The sequence below is a fragment of the Oncorhynchus kisutch genome, linkage group LG3 (genome assembly GCF_002021735.2).
Source record: "Oncorhynchus kisutch isolate 150728-3 linkage group LG3, Okis_V2, whole genome shotgun sequence".
Lineage (NCBI taxonomy): Eukaryota > Metazoa > Chordata > Actinopteri > Salmoniformes > Salmonidae > Oncorhynchus > Oncorhynchus kisutch.
The window spans coordinates 61216239-61231395 of record NC_034176.2 but is presented as its reverse complement, the minus strand read 5'-3'; the positions used below and the strand labels follow the sequence as shown (position 1 = coordinate 61231395).

The 15157-nt window shown below is 42.1% G+C and overlaps 1 protein-coding gene across 11 annotated transcripts in view; it reads left to right on the top strand.

Moving 5' to 3' along the window:
* Positions 1-9247, top strand: part of cbfa2t3 (CBFA2/RUNX1 partner transcriptional co-repressor 3) — a 60049-nt gene extending 50802 nt beyond the window's left edge. For all 11 annotated transcript variants that reach the window (XM_031809851.1, XM_031809882.1, XM_031809864.1 and 8 more), the window contains 2 exons: positions 1182-1372; positions 3365-9247. In XM_031809851.1, the coding sequence (XP_031665711.1) occupies positions 1182-1372; positions 3365-3715 (542 nt within the window). In that variant the 3' untranslated portion in view covers positions 3716-9247. The remainder of the gene's footprint in view (positions 1-1181; positions 1373-3364) is intronic.
* Positions 9248-15157: the final 5910 nt, after the last annotated feature.

The window sequence follows — 15157 nt, the reverse complement described above, 5'->3', positions numbered from 1 at the left end:
AGAATAGGGAGGGAGAATAGACCACGGTATGGCTCTCACGTCATGTCTGTGTGTAGAAGGGAGACGAATCTAGTAATACAACTTCCCCTCGTTTTGGTTGTACAAGACATTTACTTATCCCATATACTGTGTCAGTTGACAGTTTGATATGATATTTTTCATGGTCATAAAATATCCATTTGGTGATTGAACATGAGGATTTAATTAGTTGGATTATGCGGGGCAGCTGTTTTCTCTCGGCAGAATTCTGCAAGAGCTAAAACTAAATGAATCTCTGATGTTGTGTTATGGTCTCCTTGTAACATGAAGAAACTAACGAGAGGGATTGTGATTCCTTCCTAGCCGGATTACCACTGTCTTCTAATCAGAACCAGCCTTAGCTTCTATTTTGGACTCGTGTCTGTAAAGGAGTTCACACACCGGACTTCTCTAAAAACACTGCCTATTCACCCACATGAGTTGGCATTTGTAGAACAAAGGCCAGGGGATAGGACCTCTACCACAGTTAACCCCCTGTTAGCAAAGTTATGCATCAATGGCACCGAAGCCATTTTCACTCCTCAGTTCTTACGTCTGTTTCTTTGTTCATTCACTCGGATTTCTTTTCATCAAAAGCAGAGAGTCACAGAGTACTGGGTTAATAGGCAAGTTTACGAACAAAGTTTGGAGACATCTGCTGGTGTCAGCGCTGGAAATTATTGTTACCAGACGTCTTTTAATTCATTATTAACAGGCTTCTTTTTCCCGACAAAATGCTTTAAATCTTGGATGATATGCATCTGTTTGCCGAGATAATACAAATGGAGCGCTTAGAGTGCCTCAATAAAGGATGACAGAGTAGGAGCGGTCATGGGGACTGACGCCTCTCTCTCTCTCTCTCTCTCTCTCTCTCTCTCTCTCTCTCTCTCTCTCTCTCTCTCTCTCTCTCTCTCTCTCTCTCTCTCTCTCTCTCTCTCTCTCTCTCTCTCTCTCTCTCTCTCTCTCTCTCTCTCTCTCTCTCTCTCTCTCTCTCTCTCTCTCTCTCTCTCTCTCTCTCTCTCTCTCTCTCTCTCTCTCTCTCTCTCTCTCTCTCTCTCTCTCTCTCTCTCTCTCTCTCTCTCTCTCTCTCTCTCTCTCTCTCTCTCTCTCTCTCTCTCTCTCTCTCTCTCTCTCTCTCTCTCTCTCTCTCTCTCTCTCCACAGAGGAGGCAGTGAACGAGGTGAAGAGGCAGGCCATGTCGGAGCTACAGAAGGCTGTGTCGGACGCTGAGAGGAAGGCCCATGAGATGATCTCCGCTGAGAGGTCCAAGATGGAGAGGGCGCTGGCCGAGGCCAGAAAACAGGCCTCTGAGGATGCACTGACCGTCATCAACCAGCAGGAGGACTCCAGCGAAGTGAGCATCACAGCCTTATCGCCCACACACACACAGACACACAGACACACACACACACACCCATGCCCCCACACTATCCTACACTCTTAAGTTTTCCACACACTTAACATGCGTAGAGCTACGAGCTAAACGCCTACTCATGTGCAATAACTCAATTCGCCTTTGCACTCCTAAACAATGCAATTATTTTAAACTTTGGCAAAGGATAAAGTCTACAAAACTTAGTCCACTCTGTTCGTAACAGATTCTAGTTTTGGGAAAAGAAAAACTGTATTGAGATCAAATGTTTCATCGATGAGAAAATGTGCAGAATGTCGGCCAAAATCCATCTCGTTCCATCTTCTCCCACTGCTGGCCACTGAGCTTCCTCTCAATACCATATTTTTTTGTGAGTGGAAATGCCAAGTGGATTCTTCACATGTATACATCCGGTGAAATATCTGTCTCATTGTTCAATCTGTGCTTTTAGCTTCCCACGTCACAATGTGAAATAATCAGATTTATAATGAATTAATAAGCCCTGGCAAATATTCTTATACTTGCCTCTGTAACCTACAAAATTATCCCAATTTGATATACCGCTTCAATGTATTCACTCCCATATCAGCTAAAAATAGAATGGGGGGGGGGGTTCTAATAAGGCTATAATGTTGTTTGGTTTACTGTTTGAACAGTCGCTGAGATTATACTAATTTATCAATGTTACTTTGATGCATAGCCTATACAGGAACCGAGCGAGCTTCGTTGCCTACTGCCCCCATGACTACGCTAGGAATGATACAGCGCGTTACAAGGAGGCACTACAAGGAGCCACCTATTTTGTGATGAAAGACGACATTGCTACATTCCACTACGCCCCGTAGGATCTGTCTCCGTAGAGTATAAATAGCCTGTATGAAAAAAAGATGCTATCTAAAACCCTAAAAGGGTTTAGGAACCCTTTTAGGAACCCTTTTTGGTTCCAGTTAGGACCCTGTTGGTTCCAGGTGGAACACATAGGGTTCTACATGGAACCAAAAAGGGTTCTACCTGGAACCAAGTATGGATCTCCTATGTGGACAGCCGGAGAACCCTTTTGGAACCCTTTTTTCTTAGAGTGTACCCCATGCCCCACACCCTGTGCCCTCTAACATACCACACAGCACAGCAGCAGGCATAAAGAGAGATACACTCCTCACCCTACTGTCAGTAAACACAGGCACACACTGCTGCACTGCATCACAAAGCACACTCACAATCAATCGTGTCACCTCAACCCACCAACCACCCGTTTTACATAACAAACTGTCACACAGCTAACCCATTTATTTTAGACCTCACAGTAACACTTCCTCAAAATAGACCTTTTACACACACCTTCTCTTCACATGACTTACTGTCACACACACTTCATAACATGCCCCCCCCCCACCACCACCACCACCAGCATTCGCATCTCAGTAAGCTCATTCACCAGTTCTATACAAGCCAGAGTCCTAAATACAATGTGTGTGTGTTCGAGCTACACAGACAGGTTCTGCACAGAGCAACAGATTTTCACAGTGCCTGGAGAAGTGTTTAACCTATCAGTTCTCTATCAAAATCCCATATTCTAAACAGGACACTGCCTGGTTGTGGTGTTAATGTGAGCCCCAGCTGGCTGCACCTGGTCTGAGTCAACACCATGTTTTCATTTCATTAGTAAAGATTGACTCCAGCCGCCTGTCTGAATAACAGCATTCACAAGCGGATGGTTGGAGTAACAGTGTCAGGGCCAGCACAGGAGAAGACAGGACAGGACAAGACAGGACAGTCCACCTAGTGGTTTGGGACATTTGTAGCCCCAGACAATAAATGTGGGAATATGTTGCCCATAAAATTAAATAACTCACCTGTTGATAGCATGACAGTATTTGATAAGTGGTAACAATGATATTTGTATAATAATATAACAGGTTGACGACCAGAGATTTATTTTATCAACTCTATGCCTTCTTCCCACTGTCTCTCCAGAGCTGCTGGAACTGTGGACGCAAGGCCAGTGAGACGTGCAGCGGCTGCAACACGGCACGCTACTGCGGCTCCTTCTGCCAGCACAAAGACTGGGAGAAGCACCACCACGTCTGTGGCCAGGGTCTACAGGGCCTCCCCGGGGGCAGCAGTGTTCCTCTGGGCACCCCCTCCTCCAGCGCACCCCCTACACACTCAGAGAGCACCCCCCCTGGTCCACTCTCCCTGCCCGGCCAGACCAGCGGTGGTGGGGGAGGCAGTCTCTCCGGGAGTCCTAAGGAGGCTAGCTCCAGCAGTGCCTCACGCTCCACCACCCCAGCGACCCCTGCACTGCTGGACGCCACCTCTCGCTGACCCCGCCCTGCCACGCCCAGTCACTCCCACTGATGCTACAGTACAGCTGCCATCCATCCTAAATGAACAGAGGAATCTCCATCGATCGCACTGCACCCTTTCCTTCTTTTGTACAGCATCTGTAGTGGTCCTACCGTGACTACTGCACCGTTGACTACTTCTTAGCTACCCGAAGGCCTCGTTTTCTCAAATCCTCAACCTCCCCCCAAAAATCGTTCTGACTGTCTCTCAGCCGCACAGACTTTCTCTCTGTCAAACTCGAAACTAGTCAAGGGGTGCACTGTTGTGTTTAGCATGGCTAGGGCTTAATTTACTGAATGCTCAAAATAAACCAATGCAGAAGCAGAACTTCCTATCTATTACAACAAACAAAAAAAACACACCAGACTTGGTTATTGAACTCTGACAATGTCGTGTGAAGATAAGCATTGTTATATGCCAGACCAACACGTGGCCTCAGTAACATAAGCCCAGTCAATGCTGTGTATGTCGGGGGCTTGCATTGCATGAGACCCGTTATGGTACCACACTTATTGTGAAGAAGAGATATCTGAATTTAGCACTTGGAGAGGATTTCCCTTTAACGCAGCAGGAGTGGGATGACTCTTAACCCCCAGCATGTGCACTAACAGCCCAGACCCTCTGAGAGATGGATAGATAGATGCCTCTATAGAACAGGCTCCTCTGTGTACTGGGCCATGGACATGTCCTGATTGAGGTCCCCTATCTAAGAAGCCAGACACCAGTCTGGAAACCCCTGTTCTGATGTAGGAGAGGGGATAAGATACACTCATGGAGATTTTGTTTCCCCCTCAGAAACTCTTCCATAATACGGCTAATTATTTATCTAATGATTCATTTTTGGGCTTTAAGGAAGACAAAGAAAAGTCCAAATATTCTAAACCAATAATAATACGAAAAATAATAATTTAAAAAAAAAGTGAACTACCTTGCTAGCGAGCCAAGAAAATGACACCGGACTCACCTCTCTGTACCGATGTGAACCCAAATGAATTCAAAGAAGGAATTTAAAAAAAACATGATCCAAACCTTTTTATTACACTGCCAAAGTTACTAAGAGACAAGGAGAAGCACTCATCTTGTAACCAAACGCAAGCAACTTCACCTCCTCAGCAGCAAAGCCCTGGGAGATAAAGCATGTAGAGCAACAACAGGAGTCACACTAAAACTCTATATTGAGTGTACTGTAGCTGGCCTCTGTCAGCCTGAAAATACCCACAGTGATCCACAGAGAGAGAAATCCAGAGCAAACATTTGAAACGCCTGCCACAATAGACAATTGAAATGGGAGGACGAACCACTGAATGTGACAGTGATTTATGTAAATGGCAACGGAATGGACAAAGAAGCAGCTACTTGGCCTCAAAAAGAAGATGAAAGGCATTGGAACTGCCAAAAATAACCTCAAAAAAACTGATAACCTGTCCAAGCAAGCATTGTACAGTACGGACAAGACTTTTGTTCCTAATTATGTCTTCTTTTAAACTCTATCAAGAGGATACATTTCAGTGAGTCGTACCTTTTCACCCTCTTTTTCCAAAGCATGACAAACAGACTAACGAGCCTCATAAACGGTGTAGACTCAGTTCTCTTCTCTCTCTCTTTCTACCTCCCCCCCACTTTCCCGTATGTTCCTCCCTAAAACTCTCTCGTTCCTCTGTCAACCCTACCCCCTTTGGACATAACCTCTGAGCAGATATCTGGGAAGGGATCAAACCTGCTTGTAGATATTCCTTTCTTTGTTTCTCGATAAAAAAAAATATGTGTCTCTGTCTCTGGTGTCCACCTGTGCTGCCCTTGTGCGTTTTCAGAAAGAGGGACTTTTCTTATTTTTAAGTTTGGACAAAACATTGAAGCAGGAGAAAAGACTCTAGGAGAGAAAACCCCATGTTGTACTTATCGTTCAATTTGTTGTATCTTTATCAATGAAAAGAAAATCCTCTTGTAGAATATTTTATATTGCTCGCATTGTAAGACAGTGAGAGGACAGAGGTGCAATAGGAAGAGAATTCAGCTACTGGGTGGAACCTCAGCAACTACCCATAGGGGGTCATATAATATAGATACATATAAATATATTTAAAATAACATCAGTAACTTAATGTGAATGTACATAGTATTTAAAGAGGTCCAAAAATGTGTTTGCCAAATAACAGAAACCTTGAAAGTAATGTACAATGTCCAGAATATGATTTCTTTCCAGTTCATTTTTTAATCAAAGGAATTTTCATTTCTCATAAATCCTTCTTTTCTACCAGATTAGCAAAATCTGTTGAGTGTGTAATCTCAAAAAGATGTTATGAGGAGGGATGTTGGCAGCGATAGTGGTTTTCTTCTGGAGTCACAGTTCTTATAGCTCCCCCTATGATTGATGGCAGCGTACTCCACTGACTCCCTTCAAGAGGAGCCAGCTATAGCTCTCATGACAGGCCCAAGATGATGGTTTTAAAGAGGAGAAAGAGAGGCTTATCACACATTGATTCTAAAAGCGTCCTAGCATGAGGCTAAATTACTCCACTACTCTGGATATTGGATTCAGAACGCAAGAACTTGTGCCCAATAAGTTATCTGTATCTGTGTGAAACATTGCCATCCATTGGGCTGAAGTGCCACTGCAGTGGGCCACACTGAAAACCCTGTGGGCTGCCCTCAAAACAAAGCCAACACACTGGTCTGGAAGTCTGAAGCTTAACCTAACCATGATACTGCCCAATCCTTTCACTGGTTATTTTCTTCTTACTCTGTCCATAGATTAGTTTGTGAAGATGCAGTCTCAGTCATTTTTTCCTCATGTAGCTTTAGGATCCTAGCAAGGCAAAAAGGACTCAGAACCTGGGAGAGTTGGAACAGATGTCTTCACAATCACAGATTAACAAGGAGGAATGCCATCTCATACAGTAATGTCATCACAAGCTATAAGTTAAAACATCATTAAGTTAGAATTACAGGCTCAAATGGCTTTCAAACATAGCATTAAATAGGGACTGTACCTGCCATGTTAAAATGAATGATTTAATAATCCCTAACCAATTGGCCACATAACTCTAAAATGGACCAAGCTTATGTGTTGTTTTATGTTCTACTGTTACAAGTATGGTCTGCCAGGCTCTTTCACATGTAAAACCTAGAGTGACATATTGACGCAGAAACAATTAGATGTCAATTAGCATTGACAGTGTTGTTTAATTTATCACATATGTACATGATCTATTTTCCTATATGTCAGTATCAAAAAGTAATATATAAATCGTTCAAGTGTGATAAGCTGCGAGGTACCCTGCATCTGCGTGTATATGTGTGTCGTATGTTATTACCGGTGTATTGAAATGACTTCAGCCTGTTTGTGTTTCTAAACCTCTTCAGCCCTCTGCTCTTTAACCCCCACCTGAACATCCCTCCTGTCTCCTGACCCACCACAAGCTACCTCCTGTGACCCTGCAGCACATGACTGGGAGAGGTCACTGAGCTTTGGGAGCAGGGCTGCGAGCAGACATGCAAACTCACACAAACATCAGAGCAAATAGGAAACAAACCCGAAAGGTCTAATACTGATTACTTTGCAATGTGTATATTTTTGCACCTCAACCTCTTGTCAGTCAGAAATAGTGATCAAATGAGGAACACTCAGATGATTTTGATTCTAGGACTCTCTGCGTACACAACACTGTCCAGGGTTCGTTGTACAGTAATTCCTTCCATCCCCAAGCTGAACGTAAAACCACTACATGCCATTTGTAGTCCACAACAAATAAAAGCACAGACCAAAGTATTTCTGCACGGCGGTGGATTTTGAAATTGTGTAGAGAAAGACCAGAAATAAGGAGGCTTGAGGCCAACTATACCTGTTAACCAAAGTGTCTGAAATAAACACATGCTCAAAGCACAAGACAAAAACAAACAACCAACGCATCTGTGAAGGTGGAGATTTGTAGATCATTTATTCAAGCAATCAAAGCGCTTGTTTCTACATATCTAATGCCTCAGATAAGACTACAGAAACATCTCTGGAATGCGTAATGATTGCTTTGAGTTTTCTTCCTAAGCCTTGCTTACAGATGGAATAAATGCATGGTGTGTGTGTGTGTGTGTGTGTGTACTTGTTTTTCTCTTTTCACAGTTTCTCTGTACAAACTACTTGAACCTTCAGAGCTTTAATGAAACATCTCAGTCAGAATAATGGCAGAGAATTCTAAAGATGTAGCAGTGCACTGAGAGGGAAAGACAGAGTGAACTCACCCACCATATTATCCACAACATTACCGTAGGTTTTGACGACATTTCAATACACATTATCCTTTAATGCTCTCTGTGTGCTTTGCTTGTCTGCGAATCAACCCTGAAACACAATAACTCTTTGATTTGTCACAACTTGTGGCAAATACTATTTTTATTGACCAAAAAAAAAGAATGTGTGTTTGTAATATCTATCACACCATCTCTCTCTTTCTCTGCTGCCACTTCTTTAGCCCAGCATTGGGGCACATGTTCTTTGGGCAGGTCTATACAGGGGTTGATGCTGTTGGACATTTGGACAAGTAAGCTGTCACTGAAAGGACAGCTGAAGTAGAGTTAGCATGCTGAGTTCCTGTTCTGTGTGACCCACTGGAGAGAAAGACAACTAATTATCTTTTTTTAATGGCCAGACAAGGTCAACAAGGTTCCTAAAGTGGTATGGGCTCTGAGGAAAGGATTCACGTTCTGGACATGGAATAATGGAAGACCAACTATGTGTGGAGTGTTCTATTTCATTCATGCCCTGTGATGACTCATGTCATAATGGGGTATTAGGAGGACTGTTCCTGCCTCTGATGTAAAATCTACATAGCCTGGAGGTCTTTGCCTCTTATATATAGATAAAGACTGTCATTCATTCACACATACAGACCACTTTCTTATCTCTTTAGGTTTTTATTACAGCATACATGAAGAGGGCAAATTCTGTGTTTTCGATGGCAAATACTAGCATGTTGGCATCAGCCTCTCCCTAACCATTTACCACCTTTCTGTCAATGGGGTTTCCTAGCTCATCTGATTTTAGCGATTGATTGCCCTGTAAAGCCCGCACTGATACAAAGCTGAGATGGCAAAAGTGGATACAGCTCTTGGTCTCCCCAAGCCAATGGTAGGGATGAAAGTGTTGTTGTTTTTTTTGTTACATTATTACTTCAAGACAAACAAAGACTTGGTTTTATATGTGTAGGGAAGCATTATATACTGTATTGTGCAATACATTATTACAGAAAAAAATGTTTCTGTAGGAAAGGTTGGCGCTTTGAAGAAAAATGTATTTTCCTCTTTAAGGGTCCTATTACCATTCTTTAGATGAAGTGAACTGTGCCAGAAGAATTTAATTCTGATTTTTATTTATTTATTGCATGCTTTCCTTCCCTTTTTGCTATTCCCCTTCTTTAACTGTGCGCTATGTTGGATGTGTGAAGCTGTAAACATTCTAATTCAGGTTATTGTCTGTGTTGAGCTATGTAACTGCGTAATTAAAAATGAAATGAAATATCAAACATATTTCCTGATTTTCTGAGTCAAAGATCCTTATTTCAACGTCATAATGAAATACTGCTGCACAGGTAAGTTGGAAAATCGTATTTTGGTGTAGTGGTATTCAGAATCGGGGTTGCGACCAGGAACTGCATTGGAGTCAACAAAATGTAAATACACTGAACATAAATATAAACGCAACATGTAAAGTGTTGGTCCCATGTTTTATGAGCTGAAATAAAAGATCCCGAAATGTTCCTTACCCACAATAAGCTTACAGTGGGGCAAAAAAGTATTTAGTCAGCCACCAATTGTGCAAGTTCTCCCACTTAAAAAGATGAGAGAGGCCTGTAATTTTCATCATAGGTACACTTCAACTATGACAGACAAAATGAGAAAAAAAATCCAGAAAATCACATGGTAGGATTTTTAATGTATTTGGTCACTAACAAAAGTTTATTTCAATACTTTTATATACCATTTGTTGGCAATGACAGAGGTCAAACGTTTTCTGTAAGTCTTCACAAGGTTTTCACACACTGTTGCTGGTATTTTGGCCCATTCCTCCATGCAGATCTCCTCTAGAGCAGTGATGTTTTGGGGCTGTTGCTGGGCAACACGGACTTTCAACTCCCTCCAAAGATTTTCGATGGGGTTGAGATCTGGAGACTGGCTAGGCCACTCCAGGACCTTGGAATGCTTCTTACGAAGCCACTCCTTCATTGCCCGAGCGGTGTGTTTGGGATCATTGTCATGCTGAAAGACCCAGCCATGTTTCATCTTCAATGCCCTTGCTGATGGAAGGAGGTTTTCACTCAAAATCTCATGATACATGGCCCCATTCATTCTTTCCTTTACACGGATCAGTCGTCCTGGTCCCTTTGCAGAAAAACAGCCCCAAAGCATGATGTTTCCATCTCCATGCTTCACAGTAAGTATGGTGTTCTTTGGATGCAACTCAGCATTCTTTGACCTCCAAACACGACGAGTTGAGTTTTTACCAAAAAGTTATATTTTGGTTTCATCTGACCATATGACATTCTCCCAATCTTCTTCTGGATCATCCAAATGCTCTCTAGCAAACTTCAGACGGACCTGGACATGTACTGGCTTAAGCAGGGGGACACGTCTGGCACTGCAGGATTTGAGTCCCTGGTGGCGTAGTGTGTTACTGATGGTAGGCTTTGTTACTTTGGTCCCAGCTCTCTGCAGGTCATTCACTAGGTCCCCCCGTGTGGTTCTGGGATTTTTGCTCACCGTTCTTGTGATCATTTTGACCCCGCGGGGTGAGATCTTGCGTGGAGCCCCAGATCGAGGGAGATTATCAGTGGTCTTGTATGTCTTCCATTTCCTAATAATTGCTCCCACAGTTGATTTCTTCAAACCAAGCTGCTTACTATTGCAGATTCAGTCTTCCCAGCCTGGTGCAGGTCTACAATTTTGTTTCTGGTGTCCTTTGACAGCTCTTTGGTCTTGGCCATAGTGGAGTTTGGAGAGTGACTGTTTGGACAGGTGTCTTTTATACTGATAACAAGTTCAAACAGGTGCCATTAATACAGGTAACGAGTGGACAGAGGAGCCTCTTAAAGAAGAAGTTACAGGTCTGTGAGAGCCAGAAATCTTGCTTGTTTGTAGGTGACCAAATACTTATTTTCCACCATAATTTGCAAATTAATTAATTAAAAATCCTACAATGTGATTTTCTCATTTTGTGTCATAGTTGAAGTGTACCTATGATGAAAATTACAGGCCTCTCTCATCTTTTTAAGTGGGAGAACTTGCACAATTGGTGGCTGACAATACTTTTTTGCCCCACTGTATGTCTCTCATGTTGTGCAATTTTGTTTATATCCCTGTTAGTGAGCATTTCTCCTTTGCCAAGATAATCCATCCACCTGACAGGTGTGGCATATCAAGAAGCTGATTAAACAGCACGATCATTAAATGATGCACCTTGTGCTGGGGACAATAAAAAGTCACTAATATGTGCAGTTTTGTAACACAAATCAATGCAATAGATGTCTCAAGTTTTGACAGAGCGTGCAATTGGAATGCTGACTGCAGGAATGTCCACCAGAGCTGTTGCCAGAGAATTTAATGTTAATTTCTCTCCTATAAGCCACCTCCAATGTTGTTTTAGAGAATTTGTCAGTAAGTCCAACCAGCCTCAAAACTGCAGCCCAGGACCTCTACATCCGGCTTCTTCAACTGTGTGATTGTCTGAGACCAGCCACGTGGACCTGCTGATGAAACTGGGTTTGTACAACCAAGGAATTTCTGGATAATCTGTCAGAAACCGTCTCAGGGAAGCTCATCTGTGTGCTTATCGTCCTCCATAAGGTCTGGACCTGACTGCAGTTCGGCGTCGTAACCGACTTAAGTGGGCAAAATCACCTTCGATGGCCACTGGCACACTGGAGAAGTGTGCTCTTCATGTATTAATCACGGTTTCAACTGTGATTTCAGATGCCTCACAAGTCCTCAACTGGTAGCTTCATTAAATAGTACCCGCAAAACACCAGTCTCAACGTCAACAGTGAAAAGGCAACTCTGGGATGCTGGCCAGAGTTCCTCTGTCCAGTGTCTGTGTTATTTTGCCCATCTTAATCTTTTCTTTTTATTGGCCATTCTGAGATATGGCTTTTTCTTTGCAACTCTGCCTAGAAGGCCAGCATTCCGGAGTCGCCTCTTCACTGTTGACGATGAGACTGGTGTTTTGCGGGTACTATTTAATAAAGCTGCCAGTTGAGGACTTGTGAGGCTTCTGTTTCTCAAACTAGACACTCTAATGTACTTGTCCTCTTGCTCAGTTGTGCACCGGGGCCTCCCACTCGTCTTTTCATTCTGTTTAGAGCCTGTGTACGCTGCTCTGTGAAGGGTGAAGTACACAGCGTTGTACGAGATCTTCAGTTTCTTGGCAACTTCTCGCATGGAATAGCCATCATTTCTCAGAACAAGAATAGACTGATGAGTTTCAGAAGAAAGGTCTTTGTTTCTAACAATTTTGAGCCTGTAATCAAACCCGCAAATGCTGATGCTCCAGATACTCAACTAGTCTATAGAAGGTTAGTTTGATTGCTATTTTAATCAGAACAACCGTTTTCAGCTGTGCTAATATAATTACAAAAGGGTCGTGATCAATTAGCATTTTTAAATGATAAACTTGGATTAGCTAAAACAATGTGCCATTGGAACACAGGAGTGATGGTTGCTGATAATGGGCCTCTGCACGCTTATGTAGATAATCCATAAAAAATCTGCCGTTTCCAGCTACAAAAGTCATATGCAACATTAACAATGTCTACACTGTATTTATGATCAATTTGATGTTATTTTAAATGGACAAAAAAAATAGCTTTTCTTTCAAAAACAATGAGATTTCTATGTGACCCCAAACTTCTTGTAAGGGTTTTTCCATAGAGTGGTAAGTGTTCATGATGATTTTAATTAAAGAAAGCACTGACCACTGACTCAAAACAATAAAGTGAATTTACAAAACCGAAACAGTACCGTGTGGCCCAAACACTCACACGGAAACAAACACCCACAAAAGCCAGGTGGAAAAAGGTTACCTAAGTATGATTCTCAATCAGAGACAACTAACGACACCTGCCTCTGATTGAGAACCATACTAGGCCAACACAAAAACCAACATAGAAAACAAACATAGACTGCCCACCCCAACTCACGCCCTGGCCATACAAAAACAAAGACAAAACAAAGGAACTAAGGTCAGAACGGGACACTTCTGAACGGTAGTGTATATACAGTACCAGTCAAAAGTTTGGACACGCCTACTCATTCAAGGTTTTTTAAATTAAATGTTTTACCAATTTCTCCATTGTAGAATAATAGTGAAAAAATCTAAACTATGAAATAACACATATGGAATCATGTAGTAAGCAAAAAAGTGTTAAACAAATCCAAATATATTTTATATTTGAGGTTCCTCAAAGTAGCCACCCTTTGCCATGACAGTTTGCACGCTCTTGGCATTCTCTCAACCAACTTCATGAAGTTGGAATACATTTTAATTAACAGGTGTGCCTTACTAAATGTTCATTTGTGGAATGTCTTTCCTTCTTAATGTGTTTGAGCCAATCAGTTGTGTTGTGACAAGGTAGGGGTGGTATACAGAAGATAGCCCTATTTGGTAAAAGACCAGGTACATATTATGGCAAGAACTGCTCAAATAAGCAAAGGGAAACGACAGTCCATCATTACTTTAAGACATGAAGGTCAGTCAATCTGGAACATTTCAAGAACTTTTAAAGTTTTCTCAAGTGCAGTCGCAAAAACCATCAAGCACTATGATGAAACTGTCTCTCATGAGGACCGCCACAGGAATGGAAGACCCAGAGTTACCTCTGCTGCAGAGGATACGTTCATTAGAGTTATCAACCTCAGAAATTGCAGCCCAAATAAATGCTTCACAGTGTTCAAGTAACAGACACATCTCAACATCAACTGTTGAGAGGAGTGTGAATCAGCGTGAATCAGTCCTTCATGGTCGAATTGCTGCAAAGAAACAACTACTAAAGGACACCAATAAAAAGGAAAGACTTGCTTGGGCCAAGAAACGTGAGCAATGGACATTAGATCGGTGGAAATCTGTCCTTTGGTCTGATGAGTCCAAATGTGCGATTTTTGGTTCCATCCGCTGTGTCTTTGTGAGACGCAGAGTAGGTGAACGGATGATCTCTGAATGTGTGGTTCCTACCCTGAAGCATGTAGGAAGAGGTGTGATGGTGTGGGGGTGCTTTGCTGGTGACACTGTCAGTGATTTATTTAGAATTCAAGGCACACTTAACCAGCAGGTCTACTACAGCATTCTGCAGCGATACCCAATCTGGTTAGCACTTTGTGGGACTATCATTTGTTTTTCAACAGGACAATGATGCAACACACCTCCAGGCTGTGTAAGGGCTATTTGACCAAGAGGAAGAGTGATGGAGTGCTGCATCAGATGACCTGTCCTACACAATCACCCGACCTCAACCCAATTGAGATGGTTTGGGATGAGTTGGACTGCAGAGTGAAGGAAAAGCAGCCAACAAGTGCTCAGCATATGTAAGGAACTCCTTCAAGACTGTTGGAAAAGCATTCTTCATGAAGCTGGTTGAGAGAATGCCAAGAGTGTGTAAAGCTGCCATGAAGGCAAAGGGTGACTACTTTGAAGAATATAAAATATATTTTGATTTGTTTTACACTTTTTTGGTTAGTACAGGATTCCATATGGGAATAACGAAAAACCCTTAAATAAGTTGGTGTGTCCAAACTTTTGACTGGTACTGTATATATAAAAGTATGGTAATGGACAATAGGCCTATACAAACGTTTTTGAGAAAGATAATTTGATAAATATTTGTATAATTGGTTTCTTTTTGTTTTGATAAGAGATGAAAATACAATGAATTGAAGGTTATTTGGTGATGTAAAAATCGAAATTTACCCAATTATTTTATTTGGCATGGGGTGGGGTCACGAGAAATTCTTGGGGAAAAAATGGGGTCTCGGCTGAGTTTGAATGCCACTATAATCTGATAGACCTTAAAACGGGATTTGTAAAGGTAACGGTAAATGTACCAGCAGAAATATTAAAGTACACAACAGAAACATTCAAGTACACATGTGACTGAGTCCAATAGGCTTAGGTTACTTCAGACATTTAGGCAACCTCCGTGGGTCAGAAAACCGTTTGGTTAAGATTAACGTAAACCATAGACAAAGACCACAACAGGCTTTCTACAGTTATTTTCATCATATTTCACATAGTCTATAGAGGGGCAGCATGAGTTATGGGCAGCATTTGGACAAGTCCCCTTATCCTGACCTGACATTGTAATCAATAGCAGTTCACATTGAAACCACACGAGAATGCATTTATTTACATTTATGAAAATAAAATGATACCTTATAGATTTATTT